Source organism: Myxocyprinus asiaticus, chromosome 4 (assembly GCF_019703515.2).
Source record: "Myxocyprinus asiaticus isolate MX2 ecotype Aquarium Trade chromosome 4, UBuf_Myxa_2, whole genome shotgun sequence".
Lineage (NCBI taxonomy): Eukaryota > Metazoa > Chordata > Actinopteri > Cypriniformes > Catostomidae > Myxocyprinus > Myxocyprinus asiaticus.
In genome coordinates this window covers 29784674-29807138 of record NC_059347.1, presented here as the reverse complement: position 1 = coordinate 29807138, position 22465 = coordinate 29784674, and the positions used below count along the sequence as shown (strand labels likewise).

The 22465-nt window shown below is 40.4% G+C and overlaps 1 protein-coding gene across 2 annotated transcripts in view; it reads right to left on the bottom strand.

Annotated features, from left to right (window-relative positions):
* LOC127431762 (protein mono-ADP-ribosyltransferase PARP8-like) overlaps positions 1-21798 on the bottom strand; it is a 56848-nt gene extending 35050 nt beyond the window's left edge. For both annotated transcript variants that reach the window (XR_007895650.1, XM_051682298.1), the window contains exons 1-3: positions 21301-21798; positions 20630-20684; positions 3661-3698 (exon numbers count right to left, since the gene is read on the bottom strand). Coding sequence is in view for 1 of the 2 variants with exons in the window: in XM_051682298.1 (XP_051538258.1) it covers positions 3661-3698; positions 20630-20684; positions 21301-21391 (184 nt within the window). In the remaining variant the exon portion in view is untranslated. The remainder of the gene's footprint in view (positions 1-3660; positions 3699-20629; positions 20685-21300) is intronic.
* Between the last annotated feature and the right edge of the window lie 667 nt (positions 21799-22465).

The window sequence follows — 22465 nt, the reverse complement described above, 5'->3', positions numbered from 1 at the left end:
TTTAAAATTTGTTGGAAATCAGGATTTTGTAAAAGGGATACATTAAAGCCCAACTATATGATTTCTTTTTCTCCGTATGTGGCAACACCTCTAAACTCACCAAGGTGTGATCTGAGACTAAGATATTTCCAACTGAGCAATCAACAACAGATGAAATGAGGGACTTAGTCTATTCTAGAATAAATCTTATGGACTGATGAAAAAAATGTATATCCCTACCAGATGGGTTCAAAAGTCTCCAAATATCTGTAAGACCAAGATTTTTACACATCCTGTGAAGTGTCAATATTGCTCTAGGGGGCTTGCACACTTTAGCTTCACTATGATCAAGGACTGAGTCCATCGAAAGATTAAAGTCTCCTCCCAATATTATATCATGAGGGGTGCCAGCGGCTTGCAACATCCCCTCAAGAGCTATAAAAAAGCCCTGATCTTCAGCGTTAGGTGCGTAAATATTAGCCAAAATCAAACTTTGTCTCTGAATTTCTCCTAAAACAAAATAGATGTTTATTTTATCAGTATAATGACTCCCCTGCTCTTACGTGAGCCAGCACTAAAGAAAACATGTCCACCCCATATCTTCCCAAATTTTTCAGCTTCCTGCGGGGAAAGATGCGTTTCTTGAAGGAACACTATATCATTTTTCTTACATTTAAGAAAATAAATAAACTTCCTTCTTTTTATGGGGTGCCCCAACCCATTCACATTTCATGTGAAGAGAGACAATCCACTCATATTGAAATCTGACATATTGATATAATAAAAATTAAAAAAGATTTGTGTCAAAAACAAGGTTATACAGACCACATTCCCCATTAGTACAACAATCAAACCCCGAACTTCCCCCCCGAACAAAACAAACAGAAAAAAGAAAAACGTGCACATTAACCCCACGCACGACAGCACCAACCGGCGTCAATCCCTCTAAACTCAAAAGGTCCACGTACGCCAACGAGAGCCCCCACGACAACTTTGTCAATGTATTGCTCATGTCCGGTGCTTCTATACAAATTTTGTGAGGCAAATTTACATATCAGAAAATACTTTGTAAAACAGACCCCAGCCAACAGGCTGAGTAAACACAAAGAACATGTAGATTCATTCACAGAACTGTCTCGAAGGTGTGTTCCTCCACAAGACAAACTCCAGCTGATACAAAGCCGCTCAGCTTCCTCGGACAGACAAAGAAATGTTCAGTGAGCCAGCTGCTCATGTGTACGGCAGATGATGCAATCATTCCAATGTCCCTCAAAATATTCCACAAAAACAAACTCAAGCCAACAGGAGGCATACGCACAAAGAACAAACAGATTCACCCACAACTGTCCCGAAGCAGTGTTATTCCACAAGTCAAACTCCAGCCGTTAGGCAGAACCAGCACAAAAAGAAACAAAACAGGCATCCTTGTTCCTCAGATGATAAAGACCCAAACTCACTTGGAGGTCGTGCAAAAAAAAAAAAAAAAAAAAAAACACACCATGACTTCCTCAGCCCATCAACTTTATAAAAGACATCCTTTATGTGAGCATGTAGATATTTTGCATTTATCCATAGTGACCATTCTCAATCTGGCTGGGAACTTCAGTGTAAAAACGATCTTCCGTCAATGCAAAAGTTTCTTGAAGGAAGTGTCATTTCACAAAACAAACTCCAGCCGCTAGGCGGAGCCAACGCAAAAAGAAAAAAAATGGCGCCCAGCTTCCTCAGACAATCGAGTGTATGTTCAGCGAGTCAAAACACTAATAAAAGTAACATCAAACGGCTTACTCACTCCAATGTATTTATGAAGGAGAGTGCCTGTTTTGGACATGTAAATACTTTGTGACCATCCTTCGTTTCTATTCTCAGTTTGGCCGGAAACATCAATGCAAAAGCAAACTTCCATTGATGTAAAAGTTTCTTACATTCCTTGAATCGATCGCGTTTCTCTCGTTGAATTCGCAAAGTCCGGGAACAAGAAAATATTGTGATTCTTCCAAGAAAGCTTTCCTTTGCTCCTCGCCTGGCACAACACGAGATCTTTATCGGATGATCTCAGAAATTTGGCCAGGATTGATTGGGGCCAGTCTCCCTCAGCAGATCCGCGAGCCGGGACTCTGTGAGCTCGCTCGATTTCCAGTTTATGGCCTGTTATTTCAAGCAGACTCGGGAAGAGCTCATCCAGGAATTTCACCATATCTCTGCCCTCTTCATGCTCAGGAATTCCAACAATCCATATATTGTTCTTTCGGCTCATATTTTCAAGATAATCCAGTTTTTCCAAAATATGTTCCAAGTCTGTTTTGGACGCGGCCGGATTAGCAGATAATTCCCTTTCCGATGACTCCAGATAATCGATCCATTTCTCAACATCTGCCACTCTTGTGACCAACTCAGAGAATTTTGTTTCCATCGCCATAATCGATCAACGTATTACAGCGAGATCCTCAAAGTCAGCAACAACCTTCATCAGCATCACTGAGATATTGGACAGTTGACACTGAATTTCTTCTCCCAACGTGCCTTCCGAATTAAGTCCCTGGCTCGCGGCCTGTTCGGGGGTGTCAGCTTGAGCATGTAAGTGTCTTTTAATGTCTCCAGATTCTGAGGATTTTGACTTCTTTGCCATGTTTACCTCAAAGTGCAAATATGTAACTGGGTGTATCAAATCTCACCGGATTATAACATGATTAATAATTAAAAAACTAGCAAAGTGCGCAGAGCTCATGATTCACATGTCTGCTTCTCTCATGGCATCACGTGCTCTTAAGTTAAGCTTGTTTAATAAAACCAGAGCAGATCATTTTCGCGGTTGTTGTTCTTACATCATATATGCAGGTCACGGGTCAATGCCTACATCCTCGGAAGAAGTATGTCTGAAATCCATTCATACTACTCTCATGCATACCTAAAAGAACGTATGGTTTTGGCAGCAGATACATGTGTCCTTCATCAAATACAGTTCATTCTGTGACAGTAGGCAGTTTTGGAAACAGCATCAGATTTCATTCAGTAATGAAAAGTATTGATAAAAATTGTTTAGTGTAATTAATAATAGATTGTTTTACCCAGTGCAATGTTTTTCATGCTTACAAGTTTTAAATAGTTTCTCTTACATTGCCTTTATTGAAATAAATTTAGAGTCGAGTCTACTGTGCAGAAAGCTATTTGTATGGCCCACAGGTTGCTGGCAATGTAGAGCATTCCAAATCAGTCGCTTAGCCTTAGAAAGCAGCTGCTTATGTAGGCAGTAGGCGGAGAGGCAGCTCAATAGGTTTTGGCGCATAGCTAAAGAAAAAAAAAAAAAATTGTATAACGCTACAGTGGTACAGCACTTCCTGGCACTAGATCAGAGTAATGCAGTTCAGGTGTATTAGTATCGTATTAGTACAAGTAGTATCAGCTGCCACTTTACATGGCACACCCTGTATCATCTGTCCAATAAGGCCAGTTAGTTCACAGATCAAATTACATTCTTAAAACATAACAATGAGTCCTTATTGTAAATAAAAAGTCACTCTTTATATCCCTGGGCAATGTAAATGGTTCAGTTATGAGGAGTGGTGAGAGCTTGGGGGCATCCATATGCCTCATCCATCCATTCATCCCATCCCATCCCATCCCATCCCATCCCATCCCATCCCATCCAACTCCATTCAATTCCATCCATTTGTGCAATACCTGGATAATCATCAGAGACGTGAACAGAATAGGACACTCTGAAAGAAAAAAAAAACACAAATATTAACATTAGACTGGATACATATACAATGGATTATCTTGTCTCTCTACACTATAGTATAGTACCTGACAAAACACAATGTTAACAGAGGTTAACACAAATCACTCTTAATCAATGTGTAACAACAGTTTGATCAGGAATTTCATATCGTGACTGACCATTACTGGATTTATTCTTTGCACCTGTTTCAATCTGTGTAATGAAATTTTGTTTATTGTACCTGACTCAGCAGTAATGTCATCAATGCTGTAATTAAATGAAGTCAACGATGTGTGACCAAACACTTTTTCATTAAATATTTGCCTGTCCATCGCTCACAGCTGTCTCCACATCTACGATAGATTACATTTTAAATTGTTCAAATAACTGCATATGAATAAATGAAAACAACTGATCAGCTTTAAAACATAATGCATATTATGTTTTGCTGCAGTACAATGGCATGAACACAGAAAACAAAACTGTCTAGTATTGACACTGGCTACATTGAATAGCAGCAAGCCCATGAAAAATAAAAGGCCCTATTAAATGAAAATCCTCTCACAGTTACACAGGTACCTGGCAGAAATGCGTGGATGGAATATACAAATGCTGAGTGACAAAAGGGATTTTGTGCGACTTTCAGGGTGCTGCCCACATGTTCTGAAAACAGCTAGTCTAAACACTTGAGTGGTAATTAAGGAAAGTGTGGCCTCCATTTCATGCAATCAAGTAAATAAGGGTTGTAAAATAAAAAATAAATAAAAAAAAACGAGTGTAAACAACAAGACACCATCTACTGCAAAGTAACTTGAATTATTGTGGAGATTGATTGGCTTGCTAAAAAGCCTTATAGTTATTAGCCTGAAACTGCCAAAGTCATATAAATTACTACAGTACCATAGGCTCATCTGGCTACAGTGAAAAGCACAAGAGCATCTAGGTGACCTCCATGTGGTTGTTTTTTGCTCCATTTTGCAATGTGAGAATATACTGTATATTCAGGAATGACCTTATAATTATCATATAAAAACAAAGAAAATAATCTACTAATTATTTGATATAATCTAATTGGTTTTAAAATGTATTTTATCTAGTATTTTCTTTATAATTTATATGTAAATCACTTTGAATTTCCATTGTGTATGAAATGTGTTATATAAATAAACTTGCTCTGCCTTGCCTACTGAGAAAAACAATGGTAAGCTAAAAATGTATATGGTATTCTAAATTCACTGGTTTTATTCAAATTAAAATATTGTTTAACATCACTGAATCAACCTTAATATGTTTTTGTACAACAAAAAAACTAATTTTAAGGGTTAGATCATATAGAAATGGCTCCTTAAAGCTAAACTATAGCTGTGTCCGAAATCGTTCATTCATTCACTATTTCCTATATAGTAAATGGCAGTGAGTGCACTATACCTCAGCAGTGAGTGAACGAAATGAATTCATGAGTGAATTCGTATACACCGAGCGTCAAAGCAGAAACAATGTCGCATATGAACTTTTAAAATTCTTGGGCCTTACTTGTTATTCTTATTAAATAATATATTAATGCAACAAATCTTCATTCTGTTTGTCATTTTTAATATATATGTTAATATAAAGAGTAAACACATTTTATCAAATGTACATTATTGTATTTATTTGTTATACTTTAGTATCTTTAAACTTCAACACAAGCTGGGTATCATTTCTCATCCGACCATAAATAGCACCAAAGTTATCATAACCTATATGTTATAACTGAATATTTTAATCATCCACAGAATTGTTTTAATTCATGTTTGTGTAAGGGTTTTGGATATCACGAGTTGGAATAAATTTGCACTTGGGTTCTTTACTTCATCGTCTTTGTCATTGCCAGTGCCAGCAACATCGTTACAGAATACCTGACCGATAAAAATGAACCCAGCAATCCAACTCCTATGCCTACGTCAGGGGAATCGTCCCCTGGAGGATTATGTGGAGGACTTTTGCGCCCTGGCATGCCAGGTGGACTTTAATGAGGTTGCCCTCAAAGACATTTTCCGTTTTGGATTAAATGAGCCAATCTCTTTGCTGATGCCAGGCGGTCAGAGTACCCATTACCTGGCTCAGTATATCGACCTCGCCCTGCAGATTATTGGTTCTACATTCACTGTGGGGGAGGCAGATGCCGAGCCAGAGTTCCACGACATGGCCGCCAAGCCAGAGTTCTACGACATGGCCGTCAAGCCAGAGTTCCACGTCATGGCCGCCAAGCCAGAGTTTCACGTCATGGCCGCCAAGCCAGAGTTCCTCATCATGGTTGCTGAGCTAGCGCCATCTTTTTTCCCGGATCCTGAGCCTGCTCCATGCCACGTCACAGCCACGCATGAGCCTGCTCCATGCCACGTCACAGCCACGCCTGAGCCTGCTCCATGCCACGTCATAGCCACGCCAGAGACTGCTCCATGCCACGTCACAGCCACGCCTGAGCCTGCTCCATGCCACGTCACAGCCACGCCAGAGACTGCTCCATGCCACGTCACAGCCACGCCTGAGACTGTTCCATGCCACGTCACAGCCATGCCACTGGGTCATAGATGGCATCACTTTGGCATACCAGGCCCAGGACATGCCGCCCCCTTTGAGACTACGAGCACACTCCACTAGGAGTGTGGCGGCCTCCTGTGTCTTGACCAGCGGTGCCTCTCTAGCAGACATCTGTAGAGCAGCGGGCTGGGCAACACCCAATACCTTTGTTAGATTTTAAAATCTCCGGGTTGAGCCGGTTTCATCCCGTGTGTTGTCAGGTACGAACAGGTAAGTATGCGGGGAAGTAGGTCGGGTGTAACGCTTGCGTATAGCGCCATTCCCCTCCTGGAGGGGGAGACGTGCACCTTTACCCCCCAGCCGTGTTCACGAGACCGTGGACCCTGGATGTCCTTCCTCCTTAGCCCTGTGGCAGGCGAGTTCGGAGAAACTCGATGCCGGCCCAGTATGTGTGCTAGTAGGCCCTGTACTGGGGTAGGTGCTCCACATGCGCTGGTTACCTGTCTGTAACCCCGTGTGATGTATTTTCCATGAGACGGTTTCCCCATTGGTAAACCCGTGTCTTCCTTGGGCAAAGTCCCCTCTGCCACCGGTCACCGTGTTTGTAGAGCTCCGTCACCTCTGGGTAGGACCTACCACGGGGACTTCTCCACATTCAACACTGCCGAGAAAACTCGGTAAGTCCATGTGATGTATTTCCACACATTACCTCCCCTTCGGGCAGGGTGTGGTCTCCACGGTGTCTTTCCCTTGGGAGTGACACCCCCCCGACGCGGACACTTATGGCCCCCAGTCAAACGATTTCCACTCTTTTTTGGGGAGAAAAAAAAAAGAGGAGAAGAGGCCACAGCTGGGGTAGCCTGTACCCATTTTTTGGGCAGTCGACTTGTCCCCGAGGTGCAGAGGACCATACGACACTCGTTGGAGCGTTGGGGGAGGTTACATGATGGCCAGGTACGCTGGCTACGAGGCACGCAGTGGTCTGCCCATCTCGCACTGCCAGTCCACGTAACACAGTTCAGCTAGCTGTGGCGTTTCGTATAGGGACCCCTAGTGTCACTACATCGACACAACGTTGAGTGAGTGACAGATGGAGGGAATGAGACATTTTGTCCCTCCTGCCACAACACTGAACTACCCGCTGAAATGACCGGGACCTTGTCTCGGCTCCTCAGCACAAAACCTGAATGAATGGTTGCGAGCCAGCTCCTTTTATACCCGTATGTCCGGGAGAGTGGCATGCAAATTCCACTCACCAATTCCCATTGGCCTTTTCTCAAAGATCAGAGGTGTTTGGGGCTCCCAAGGGTGACCCCTAGTGTCACTACATCGACACAATGTCTCGTTCCCTCCATCAGGGAATGGAGGTTACGAAAGTAACCAGGACATTTCTTGTGGTAACATCTAAATTAACTGGTTTCTGGTTCAAGTCAAAAATATTATTTAACATCTCCAAATCAACCTGAATACATTAGTTTACACAAAAAAGTCAATTTTAAGGACCAGATCAGGTAGAAATATCTTCTAAAGATAAGAAATGAAGAATTTCTCACAGACACCAGAAAGAGGGGCTGATGCATTACTGAATACACATTAGTGTCACCTCTAATATCAGCTTTACAGATTTTCAGGTAACAGTCAAAAATGTCTCCAATTCATTAATGACAAGGTAATTATAGATGTATCTGATATCTCATGTCCAGGTTGACTTGATGCTGGAATAAAGATGAAAGCACGGCATTACAAATTGCTGACAAACAGGGTCACATGCCAAGACAAAAGTGTGTGCACCTGGAACATGTACTACAAAGACTGAAACAAAGCAACATTTGCTATGAGCAATGCATGGACTTACATCAGCTAAAGACAATAACTACAAGTGGATGACTCAAGATAGGAGACCAAACCCCTCCAGGCAGGTCTCTTCAGTGAATCTATAGTTGCTTTTCAATTGCCTGCCACACAGAGAAAACTTTTCCTTGTGGTTTGCATGGAGGTCATAACAGTCATTTTGTACTGTGAGCTAACTGCATCTGGACATACAATGTGATGAAATTAGGGCTCAGCATGATCTTATAAATCTACTGCTAAAATACACTTCTAAGATGTAGCTTACATTTGGAAAGATAACCAAAAACATTGTAGAGTGGCCTGTTAGCTTCTCATCGGTTGCATAAAGAGGCGACCTCATTTATGCATTTTGTTTTATTGTTAATTACTAATATCTTGGAAAACTGAATGATTTTCCTTCTTTTTATGTATATACACCAATCAGCCACAACATTAAAACAGCCTGCCTAATATTGTGCTCGTGCCGCCAAAGAGCACCAACCCGCATCTCAGAATAGCATTCTGTGATGCTATTCTTCTCACCACAATTGTATGAGTGGTTATCTGAGTTACCGTAGACTTTGTCAGTTCGAACCAGTCTAGCCATTTTCTGTTGACCTCTCTCAACAACAAGGCGTTTCCATCCGCAGAACTGCCGCTCACTGTATGTTTTTTTGTTTTTGGCACCATTCTGAGTAAATTCTAGAGACTGTTGTTTGTGAAAATCCCAGGAGATCAGCAGCTACAGAAATACTCAAACCAGCCCGTCTGGCACCAACAATCATGCCATGGTCCAAATCACTGAGATCACATTTTGACGGTTGATGTGAACATTAACTGAAGCTCCTGGCCCACATCTGATGATTTTATGCACTGCACTGCTGCCACATGATTGGCTGATTAGATAATCACATGGATGATTGTTGGTGCCAGACGGGCTGGTTTGAGTATTTCTGCAACTGCTGATCTCGTGGGATTTTTACACACAAGTCTCAAGAATTTACTCAGAATGGTATATACATACACACACACACACACACACACAGTGCATTCAGAAAGGATTCAGACCCCTTCATTTTTTTTTTCCACATTTTGCTATGTTGCAGCCATATGCTAAAATGCTTTAAATTATTTATTTTTTCACATCAGTCTACAGTCCATACCCCATAATGACAAAGCAAAAACCAGATTTTTGATAACACTGCAAATTTATTAAAAAGAAAAAACTGAAATATAACATTGGCATAAGTATTCAGACTCAGTACTTCATTGAAGCACCTTTGGCAGCGATTACAGCCTCAAGTCTTTTTGGGTATGATGCGACAAGCTTTGCACACCTGGATTTGGGGATTTTCTGCCATTCTTCTCTGCAGATCCTCTCAAGCTCTGTCAGTTTGGATGGGGACTGTCGGTGTACAGCCATTTTCAGGTCTCTCCAGAGATGTTCGATTGGGTTCAGGTCCGGGCTCTGGCAAGGCCACTCAAGGACATACACAGAGTTGTCCCTAAGCCACTCTTGTGTTGTCTTGGCTGTGTGCTTAGGGTAATTGTCCTGTTGGAAGGTGAAACTTCGGCCCAGTCTGAGGTCCTGATTGCTCTGGACCAGGTTTTCATTAAGGATATCTCTGTATTTTGCTGCGTTCAGCTTTCCTTCAACCCTGACCAGTCCCCCAGTCCCTGCCACTGAAAAACACCCCCACAGCATGATGCTACTACCACCATGCTTCACCGTTGGGATGGTATTGCGCAGGTAATGAGTGGTGCCTGGTTTCCTCAAGACATGACGCTTGGAATTGAGGCCAAACCGTTCAATCTTTGTTTCATCAGACCAGAGAATCTTGTTTCTCACAGTCTGAGAGTCCTTTAGGTGCTTTTTTGCAAATTCCAAGCGGGCTTTCATGTGTCTTGCACTGAGGAGAGGCTTTCGTTTGGCCACTCTGCCATAAAGCCCTGATCGGTAGAGTGTTGCAGTGATGGTCATCTCTCTTACCAAGGCCCTTCTCCCCCAATTGCTCAGTTTAGCTGGGTGGCCAGCTCTAGGAAGAGTCCTGGTTGTTCCATACTTCTTCCATTTAAGAATTATGAAGGCCACTGTGCTCTTGGGAACCTTCAATGCAGCCGAATATTTTTTGCAGCCTTCCCCAGATCTGTGCCTCGACACAATCATGTCTCTGAGCTCTGCAGGCAGTTTCTTTGACCTCATGGCTTGGTTTTTGCTCTGATATGCATTTTCAGCTGTGAGACCTTATATAGACGGGTGTGTGCCTTTCCAAATCATGTCCAATCAATGGAATGTTCCACAGGTGGACTACAATCAACGTCAAAGATGATCCAGATAAATGGGATGCACCTGAGTTAATTTCAAGTGTCATAGGAATAGCAAAGGGTCTGAATACTTATGTCAATGTGCTATTTCAGTATTTTTCTTTTTAATACATTTGCAAAGTTCTGGTTTTTGCTTTGCATTATGGGGTATGGAGTGTAAATTGATGTTTAAAAATAATTTAAAGCATTTTAAATGTGAAAAAATGAAGGGGTCTGAATACTTTCTGAATGCACTCTAAATATACATATTTTAACATTCGGGCAGGCAGGAGAGGCTGAAGACAGGAACAGACGATGATGATGAAGTGTGAACCCAAATGCAGTATTTATTAACAACGTCAAATCCAAAAACATGAATCCAAAGTGAAAACAAACATAAACGACTTGACAGCATGAAAGCTGACAACATTACATCAAAACAATACTTGACAAAAGACAACGGCAAACATGAGGGCTTAAATATATGGACATGGGTAACCACATGACATAGACAACCAATGACAGGACTAAACTAATGAACATGATAACAAGACTAATAAACAGGAACCAATAATAAAACAAAACTGATAATTAGATAACAAGACACATAAACAAACCAATGAAAAGACAGGAATAATAAACATGGTGAAACAGGGTGTGGAGCCTTGATATAGATATATATATCGTATATATATATACAAAACGATATATATTATATATATATAGATAGATAGATAGATAGATAGATAGATATAGATATATGTACATATACAGTGCCTTGCAAAAGTATTCAGACCCCTGATCAGTTACAGTTTTGCTCAAAAGTTTGCATACCCTGGCAGAAATTGTGAAATTTTGGCATTTATTAGTCATAGTGATCATATGAAGCCATTTATTATCACATAGTTGTTTGGCTCCTTTTTAAATCATAATGATAACAGAAATCACCCAAATGGCCCTGATCAAAAGTTTACATACCCTTGAATGTTTGGCCTTGTTACAGACACACAAGGTGACACACACAGGTTTAAATGGCAATTAAAGGTTAATTTCCCACACCTGTGGCTTTTTAAATTGCAATTAGTGTCTGTGAATAAATAGTCAATGAGTTTGTTAGTTCTCACGTGGATGCACTGAGCAGGCTAGATACTGAGCCATGGGGAGCAGAAAAGGAGTGTCAAAAGACCTGCGTAACAAGGTAATGGAACTTTATAAAGATGGAAAAGGATATAAAAAGATATCCAAAGCCTTGATAATGCCAATGCATAAAGTGGAAAATTCGGGGATCTCTTGATACCAAGCCAAGGTCAGGTAGACCAAGAAAGATTTCAGCCACAACTGCCAGAAGAATTGCTCGGGATACAAAGAAAAACCCACAGGTAACCTCAGGAGAAATACAGGCTGCTCTGGAAAAAGACGGTGTGGTTGTTTCAAGGAGCACAATACGATGATACTTGAACAAAAATGAGCTGTATGGTCGAGTTGCCAGAAAGAAGCCTTTACTGCGCCAATGCCACAAAAAAGCCTGGTTACAATATGCCAGACAACACCTTGACATGCCTCACAGCTTCTGGCACACTGTAATTTGGAGTGACAAGACCAAAATAGAGCTTTATGTTCACAACCATAAGCACTATGCTTGGAGAGGGGTCAACAAGGCTTATAGTGAAAAGAATATCATCCCCACTGTGAAGCATGGTGGTGGCTCACTGACGTTTTGGGGGTGTGTGAGCTCTAAAGGCATGGGGAATCTTGTGAAAATTGATGGCAAGATGAGTGCAGCATGTTATCAGAAAATACTGGCAGACAGTTTGCATTCTTCTGCACGAAAGCTGTGCATGGGACGCACTTGGACTTTCCAGCACGACAATGACCCTAAGCACAAAGCCAAGTTGAACCTCCAGTGGTTTCAGCAGAAAAAGGTGAAGGTTCTAGAGTGGCCATCACAGTCTCCTACCTTAATATCATGGAAAACTCTGGGGAGATCTCAAACGTGCAGTTCATGCAAGACGACCAAAGACTTTGCGTGACCTGGAGGCATTTTGCCAAGACAAATGGGCAGCTATACCACCTACAAGAATTTGGGGCCTCATAGACAACTATTACAAAAGACTGCACTCTGTCATTGATGCTAAAGGGGGTAATACACAGTATTAAGAACTAAGGGTATGCAGACTTTTGAACAGGGGTCATTTCATTTTTTTTTCTTTGTTGCCATGTTTTGTTTTATGATTGTGCCATTCTGTTATAACCTACAGTTGAATATGAATCCCATTAGAAATAAAAGAAATGTGTTTTGCCTGCTCACTCATGTTTTCTTTAAAAATGGAACATACACTATATTGCCAAAAGTATTCGCTCACCTGCCTTTAGACGCATATGAACTTAAGTGACATCCCATTATTAATCCATAGGGTTTAATATGACGTCGGCCCACCCTTTGCAGCTATAACAGCTTCAACTATTATGGGAAGGCTTTCCACAAGGTTTAGGAGTGTGTTTACGGGAATTTTTGACCATTCTTCCAGAAGCGCATTTGTGAGGTCAGACACTGATGTTGGACGAGAAGGCCTGGCTCACAGTCTTCGCTCAAATTTATCCCAAAGGTGCTCTATCGGGTTGAGGTCAGGACTCTGTGCAGGCCAGTCAAGTTCTTCCACACCAAACTCGCTCATCCATGTCTTTATGGACCTTGCTTTGTGCACTGGTGCGCAGTCATGTTGGAACAGGAAGGGGCCATCCCCAAACTGTTCCCACAAAGTTGGGAGCATGGAATTGTCCAAAATCTCTTGGTATGCTGAAGCATTCAGAGTTCCTTTCACTGGAACTAAGGGGCCAAGCCCAGCTCCTGAAAAACAACCCCACACCATAATCCCCCCTCCACCAAACTTCACAGTTGGCACAATGCAGTCAGACAAGTACCGTTCTCCTGGCAACCGCCAAACCCAGACTCATCCATCAGATTGCCAGATGGAGAAGCGTGATTCGTCACTCCAGAGAACGCATCACCACTGCTCTAGAGTCCAGTGGCAGCGTGCTTTACACCACTGCATCCAACGCTTTGCATTGCACTTGGTGATGTATGGCTTGGATGCAGCTGCTCGGCCATGGAAACCCATTCCATGAAGCTCTCTACGCACTGTTCTTGAGCTAATCTGAAGGCCACATGAACTTTGGAGGTCTGTAGCGATTGACTCTGCAGAAAGTTGGCGACCTCTGCGCACTACGCGCCTCAGCATCCGCTGACCCCGCTCTGTCCTTTTACGTGGCCTACCACTTCGTGGTTGAGTTGCTGTCATTCCCAATCGCTTCCACTTTGTTATAATACCACTGACAGTTGACTGTGGAATATTTAGTAGCGAGGAAATTTCACGACTGGACTTGTTGCACAGGTGGCATCCTATCACAGTACCACGCTGGAATTCACTGAGCTCCTGAGAGCGGCCCATTCTTTCAACAAATGTTTGTAGAAGCAGTCTGCATGCCTAGGTGCTTCATTTTATACACCTGTGGCCATGGAAGTGATTGGAACACCTGAATTCAGTTATTTGGATGGGTGAGCGAATACTTTTGGCAATATAGTGTATATTACCAATTCTCCAAGGGTATGCAAACTTTTGAGCACAACTGTATCTCATATTACTGAATCACAAATGGTGCAATGAAATTTAATTTTTTAAATATTTGATATTTTTTGATATTTTATTTTAAAACACTGTAACTCAAAATCAATTATTGTTAGGTGACATTGTTTTTATGTTGAGAAATATAAAAAGAAATCTTGCTTACATAAGTATTCAACCCCTGTGCTGTGGAAGCTGTCAAGTTACACCGATGAAAGAAATAGCCCTAACGAGGACACAATTACTTAACCATTGGCATCCACCTGTGAATCATTAAAGTTGCAATCACATTTTGTGGATAAAAAACCCATTGTTGAAGGATCATTGGTCAGGCTGTGAATCTGAAGGAAAATGAAGACCATTCCACAGAAGTTAAAGTAATAAAAATGCATAGATTAGGGAAAGGGTACAAAATAATATCCAAATGTTTGGATATTCCAGTGAGCACAGTTGGATCAGTAATCAGGAAGTGGAAGCTGCACCACACCACCCAGGCACTGCCAAGAAAGGCCATCCCTCAAAACTCAGCACTCCAACAAAAAGGAGACTTGTGGGAGAAGCCACAGAGAGGCCAACAATCACTTTGAAGGAGCTACAGAGTTCAGTGGCTGGGAGTGGAGTAATGGTGCACCAGTCAACCATATCAAGAGCACTGCATAATGCTGGCCTGTATGGGAGGGTGGCAAGAAAGAAGCTGTTACTCAAAAAGTACCATCTGAAAGCACGTCTGGAGTTATCCAGAAAGCATGTGAGTGACCCAGCTGCGATGTGGGAGAAGTTTTTGTGGTCAGATGAGAAAAAGATAGAGCTTTCTGGCAAAACTCCAAGCACTATGTGTGGAGCAAACCTAACACTTCCTATGCCTCAAGACACACCACCCTACACTGAAGTATGGTGGTGGCAGCATCATGCTGTGGGGATGTTTCTCATCAGTAGGGACTGGGCATCTTGTTAGAATTGAAGGAAGAATTGATGGAGCAAAATATAGGGAAATACTGCAAGATAACCTGCTTCAGTCTGCTAAAAAAATTAAGCTTGGGAGGAAATTCAACTTTCAGCATGACAATGATCCCAAGAACAAAAAGCGAAATGTCCTACAGTGGCCCCAAAGTCCTGATCTCAATCCTACTGAAAATTGCAGTCCACAAGCATCACCCAACCAACCTGAACAACCTGGAGCAAATCTGCTGAGAAGAATGGGCCTAAATCACTTCATCACTGTGTGCAAAGCTGGTACATATGTAACCCAAAAGACTTAAAACAGTTATTGCAGCAAAAGGTGGCTCGACCAAATATGAATGTGTGGGGGTTGAATACTTATGCAAGCAAGATATTTCAGTTTTTTATTTTTCATAAAAATATTTCCCAACAAAAAAACAATGTCACCTTACAATAATTGATTTTGAGTTTCAGTGTTTTAAAATAAAATATCAATCAGAATGAAATTTCAGTGTACCATTTGTAATTCTGTAATATGAGAGAATTGGTCAGGGGTCTGAATACTTTTGCAAGGCACTGTATACACACAAACACACACACAAATAAAATCATTTATTTAAACTCATTGCATTTTCACTGCTAAACTACAGACTCTACACAACATCTGATTTCAAAGTTCTGCATGGCCCTACTAAAGTTTACATATGGCTTAGTTCATAACTGTGCACTCTGCACTCTGACAGATGCTGTGGTTTATGTAGCATTTAAAACTGGTACAAAAACCCTCCAAAAAGTCCAACGCAGCAGGAGCCTGCCAAACTAGATCTGATTTTGATGCTTTCACTTTCTAGCACATACAAATTCTACCCCATTAATCTGATGTCAAGAAATAACAGCATTTCCTCGTCTACTTCCTGAATTAATAGCTTGCAGGGTTTTGATGCAGTATGCCAAACAACCCAAAGTTTTTTATTCCCAGTGGTCTGCCAGCATCCACATCTAATGCAACAACATTTGTTTGAATTAGAGCTTGTCACAATTTAGCACTCATGGTAATTATGCTAATTCAGTTATACCAACATGATGAAATTCAAACAAAATTTGTGTTGATCTCAGGCATGATGGATTATTTATGAGAAACTACTGCATCTCTGGGATTGTGTGTTTGTCTATTCTTTTCGGCACTTATAATATCCTCCACCTAGTTTGGTAATGTAACAAAAGTCTCCGTGTGAATAATCGTCTTTGAATAGTTTGTTATATCAAATATCTGGGTTATATGGTGTATCAATTATCAGGGTAACCTCCTTTTCTATGAAAAAAGACAAACATAAGAAAATGACAAAATGTAGGTTCAAAAAAGGAGGCCATGTCTACATGACTACAAGGAAACACAGATCCCTCAGTAAACAGCTAAATAAACTGATGCCGCAGGTTTGCAACTCTACGAACAGGAAATGTGCTACTTCCTCTTTGGGTAAGGTTCAATGATTTTTCATAGAAGACCAGCTTACTTCCTGGTTGTAATGCAATTAAATACAATGTGCTATAATACAACTGAATGTGCATAAAAAAAAAATTATATTATATTATATTATATATATATATATATATATATATGATATAGAAAATAGGAAAGTACACTAAAATATCAATGGAAAATCTGTGTGATTTAAAACAATAATAGGATCAGATGTCACAGAGTCATAATTTGTATGAATTCCAAATATATACATGAATGAAGAATTAGTTTTTGGTGTTGTAATTACCATTAGGCTAATACATCTTAAAAATAAATCAGTAATAATCCTATTATTAACAACCATTTTTAGCCATCATTGAAGGCCTTAATTTTAGACAACTATTGGAAAGACTCTGCATTTACAAATCTTTCCAGGGCTTTCTTATCGGTACTGGTACTGCTCCAGTGAGTCTAAAGTGCTTTCCTGGACAACTCATTTTTAATTAGCATATTTATCATAACATTTGCATGACTATAGGGAGGGAAGAACTACAACAGTGCTCGTTTGTACCGAGGGCTGGTAGCTTTAGAGGTTTTACACATCCAAATGGCCTCAAGCTAAAATTTTGGTTTTGTATCTCATCTGACTTCATGAGTAATTGAGGTTGCAAGGCCTATTTTACCAAAGAAAAATGTATGTTTGTCACAAGCTCAATCTGGTGAAAAGGTCCAAATAATCTGTTTGCATTGTAAAGTGTTTGTGGTAAATATGTGGCCAGAATGGAAAGACTGCCCTTTCAAGAACCAGAGCAATGGTGTTCTTCTCATGTTACCTTTCAACAGACAATATTGTGTGTGTGAGACATAAGACCGGGTAAGATGAAACTTTCCACTTGATGTCAAGCTTTCATCTAAACCAAAACTACTCCTAACTGTACCATATGCATGCAATTTGCAGTACTATTGCCTTCTGCTAGCAGATTCTTAATTACAAGTAGTTAAGAGTGACAAAATGTTTTTTATATAAAGTTAAGCTTTTTTCATAAATGTAGTTTTACTTGTAGTACATTATCACTTTATTAAGACCAAATAAGTACTATGAATGACATTCTACAACACAAACTACAGTACATATCATAAATCGTTTGTTTTGTGAACATTATACTACGTCTGAAAACATCAAGGACTAGCTTGTCAAATCATCACATCTTCCAGGTGAAGCATTGCACAACAATGCCTCAAAATGTTTAGCCTTGGAGAGTGACATGTAAATAAAATGACTGCATTGGAACCCAGTGGCATATGGCCTTTAATAATTTTTTGATGTATGAAATATAATGGAGTGAGAAGTGTATGGTGTTCAGCTTCCAACAGCTAACTGAGGTGCAATCCAGATTCACAGTGTTTTCATTTTTGGCAAAGTGAAACTGTAAAGCCTCTCACTTGTTCTTGTCCAAAAGAAAGTATCTTGGTGCTCCAGGTTGAAACCTCATGTGTCTAGTTTGCAATGTTTATTCTTGTTATGTGAAAAACTAAGCAATTGACAAACTAACAATAAGAAATGTTGTCTGCTTAATCACAAAATTGACTAAAAACATATATTAATAGCTGGGTTTCCATGATCCATGTATTGTTATGCACATTTTGGGATACGGCATTAAAAACTGCTGGATGGAAACACCAAGATGCGAATAAAATCTCCAAAATGTGCATAAAAAAAAATTATATGCTCGCTAGAGATGGATACATTTTTTATTTATAAAGAAGAATTGCATATAAACTATGATGGAAACACATTTACTGAATAAACTCCTATTGAATTAATCAGGAATACAAGATGTGCTCAAAAAAGTCATGTGACTGAATAACTTGTTCTTAACTGGACTAACCAGCGGACCAATCATCGCATCTGAAATGTTGCTCCTGTCACCTTGAAATAATGGTGTCTACAAAATCCAAAACCTGCAAAGAGTTTGTATAGTAAATAAGTCGAATACAAACTTGAACTGTACTGAAGAGCAGGTTTATTGACACTTTTGAAAAATATCTTACAGATCCGCAAGTTAAAGCTATAAGGATGAAGGAACGCACAAACATAGAGCTCCCAGAACTGTGACGCTCTGTCATTTCCAGTCATGAGACAAGTTCTTTAGAGTGTTTTGTCTGTGTGTTCGAAACAGTGCGCATTTATTAATAAAAGACTCACAGTGGCTTCAATTTATCCGTAAGTTTCACTCGCACTGTTCTTTTGAACACACATGGCTTTATCCGCATATTGTTTTTGCGATTTCAAGGATTTTTGCATAAATTAAAATTCGCAACTTGGATGGAAACATAGCTAATGTCTAATATGGCAACACTAGAGTAAATAATTAAATGCAAATACAACCTATTGATAATTTCAGTAAGGATAAGAGGCAGTAGTAACTGTATTAATAAAGATGATAAAATATGCACAGAACTTCAAAAGGATGGCTAAATAATTGAGATGTGTGCAGACACAACAGAGATGTAAAACTGAACACTGTAGTGGTAACCAGAGATTGTTACCTTTAAAGGACAGTTTACCCAAAAATAAAAAATTATGTCATCATTTTCTCACCCTCACATTGTTCTGAACCTATATGAATTTCTTGTTTCCATGGAAAATGTAAAAGATCTTAGGCAGAATGTTAACCTCAGTCACCATTCACATTCATTGCATCTTTTTTTCTGTACAATGGCAGTGAATGGTGACAAACATTCAGCCCAACATCTTTTGTGTTCCACAGAATGGCAGAATTTTCATTTCTGGGTGAACTATCCCTTTAAAGATCTATTTCTACCTAATCAAACCCCTAAAAAATTATTGTTGTGTTTGGCAGGTAGATTTAGTGATGTTAAATTATTGTTTACTAAAATATACTGAGTAAATTTAAATGTTACCAAATATAGCACATTTTAAGTCAACATTTTTTTTTTCAGTGTAGTCATTGCAAGTCATCCTTTATTAATGAGGTATAAAGTGAAAAGTGAACACCCATTAATCTAAACCTACAACCTCTTCAATCCAAATCAGCTCATCATAAATCTAAAGTGCATTTAGTATGCTTAATTTTATAGCTTACTTAAGTAATACTTAAAGGGATAGTTCACCCAAAAATGAAAATTCTCTCATCATTTACTCACCCTCGTGATATACCAGGTATGTATGACTTACTTTCTTCAGCAGAACGCGTTTGAAGAAAAATAGAAAATATCTTAGCTCAGTAAGTCCTTAAAATGCAAGTGGATGGTGATCAGACATTTGAAGCTCCAAAAATCACAGACAGTCAGCATAAACGTCATCCATATGACTCCAGCAGTTAAATGAATGTCTTCTAAAGTGATATGATCGCTTTTGGTGTGAAAAAGTTCAATATTTAAGTACTCTTTAACTATAAACCAACACTTCCGGTTAGCAGCAGTTTACACATTCACATCACAAAAGCGCGAAGTTCTGAATTCGTGTGATGAATTCACGGTGACATATTACATACATAATCTTACATTCTTCTGTCAGTTGAGACATCCAGGATAAGCACACAAACATACCATTATGGGTAAACAAACAGATACATATACATATCTAAACCAAATCAACGAAGCTTCTGTACAGAGTTCCTCCTACTCACTTGTAAACAGCGCTGCTCTTCCGGGTGTGTAGCACATGCATCAGTTCTCACGTGAACATGCTAATGCAATTATGTCACACACGCATAAAGCTGCTGACCAGAAGCGATGGTTTCTAGTTAAAAAGTACTTAAATATTTATCTTTTTCAAGCCAAAAGCAACTGTTTTGCTTTAGAAGACATTAATTTAACCAATGTAGTCGTTTGAATGACGTTTATGCTGACTGTGATTTTTGGAGCTTCAAAGGTCTGATTACCATCCACTTGCCTTTTAAGGACCTACTGAGCTGAGATATTTTTCCATTTAAAAAAAAAAAAAAAAAAGAAAGTCATACACATCACATGAGGGTGAGTAAATGATGAGAGAATTTTCATTTTTGGGTGAACTAACCCTTTAATGGTATACTAGTAAATACTGTTAAAAATACTTTTTACTATACTATAAAACCACACAAGGCTACTGTGTACTGTATAGCAAGCGTGTTATTAAGCAAATAGTTTAGTCGTCTTGCTGACAGCAGTATTTTTTTCTCTATGTCAGTAAAAAAAAAAAAAAAAAGGTAACAATAGAGTCCATCAAATGCTTATCATATTTACCTCTTAGGTCCCTTTGAATAGGTGAAGGTGAAGGTGGAGTCAGAGAATCTAAAGTCTGAAACAAAAAGACAATCAAGATTGAACTGCAAGACACTCAAACTTGCGGTTTGTCAACAACTGACCTGAAAAGTCCCCCTCAACAAGTAGTCTCCATGGCAACATCCACAGGGGATGTCCACTGACAATGGATATTCAAGAAATAAACAGATAGCTGATAAATATGTACACAAACTGTGTAAGGAGAACAGAGCCGGTCATTTGTATGCTTAATACCAATGCGAGGGCTTATTAGAAAATCATTCACATCACAAAACGCCCAAACTAACACTTGAGGGGCATGTTAATGTCTGTATTATAATGTATTCATTCAAAGAGCAGTATGTGTAGTAATAACGGCAGCTCACGTTTTGGTAGGCCCTCGGTTGTGGTCGATTTCTGCATAATTTCTAAGTACATCTATGTCCAGGAAACATTACATTTCGGACGCTGAACCACGTAGGCTACATATGTGTGTTTCAAACATAACGGGTTTTTCAGTGTGAACAAGGAAATAAAGAAATCAGCAGTGAGGCTGTCATCCTATTACTTGTGCTGTTCGGTATCTTACTAGTGTATCTATGGATATTGTTTAAGGAAGGCGGTTCTCTTTATAAGAGACAATGGAAACTCACCAGTAAACAGGCAGTCTTTCTCTGCCTTACACCTTTGAATTACGATGTCGACGTCTTTTTGAATCCTCTCTTGCCTTGAACACATCCCCATGAAATAACACACACTAGAATGGCTCCTCTAACTAATTCAGCAAAAATAAAACGAAATGTCTCCTCTTGCAGGCACGGTGATGTACGTGAGGAACAGTAGAAATATGGTCTTTGCTGAAACAATCCCAGGTGTGTCACGCCAACCGACACCGTTGCATCTCGTCTAACAATAGCCTCGATCGCATCGACACAGTGCAGGAGAGCTCTTCCTCGCGACAGCTTTCATAAAGATATCACTTTTACACCGGAAGCATCTCTCTATCGTCCTCATAACTCTGCTGAACCCGACGATGGCGATGGCGAAAGCCACAGAGAATGAAACGCTAACGCAAGTCTTGAAGTGAAACCAGCGCAGGCTACCGTTACGGAAGCAGTCGAAGTTGCACACGGGGAAAACGAGAGTGAGAACGGGAATCACAACAAGGCGGATGATTATGGCGTCCCTTTGGGGTCAAAATTATGACTTTGCATCATGCACTCATCTCACTGAATGTGAAGTCTGAGTCTCTTTAACACGACGTCTGCCGCTTCACTCACTTCTCTGTATGGATGCGACGTCTGCCACTTCACCCGCTTGTCTGTATGAACGCGACGTCTGCATCTGCCGCTTCACTCACTCCTCTAAATGAACGCGACGTCTGCCGCTTCACCCACTCGTCTGTATGAACGTGACGTCTGCCGCTTCACTCGCTCATCTGTATGAACGGGACATCTGCCGCTTCACCTGCTCGTCTGTATGAACGCGACGTCTGCCACTTCACTCGCTTCTTTGTATGTACGTGACGTCTGCTGCTTCACTCGCTCATCTGTATGAACGCGACGTCTGCCGCTTCACCTGCTCGTCTGTATGAACGCGACGTCTGCCACTTCACTTGCTTCTTTGTATGAACGTGACGTCTGCCGCTTCACTCGCTCATCTGTATGAACGGGACATCTGCCGCTTCACCTGCTCGTCTGTATGAACGCGACGTCTGCCACTTCACTCGCTTCTTTGTATGAACGTGACGTCTGCTGCTTCACTCGCTCATCTGTATGAACGGGACATCTGCCGCTTCACCTGCTCGTCTGTATGAAC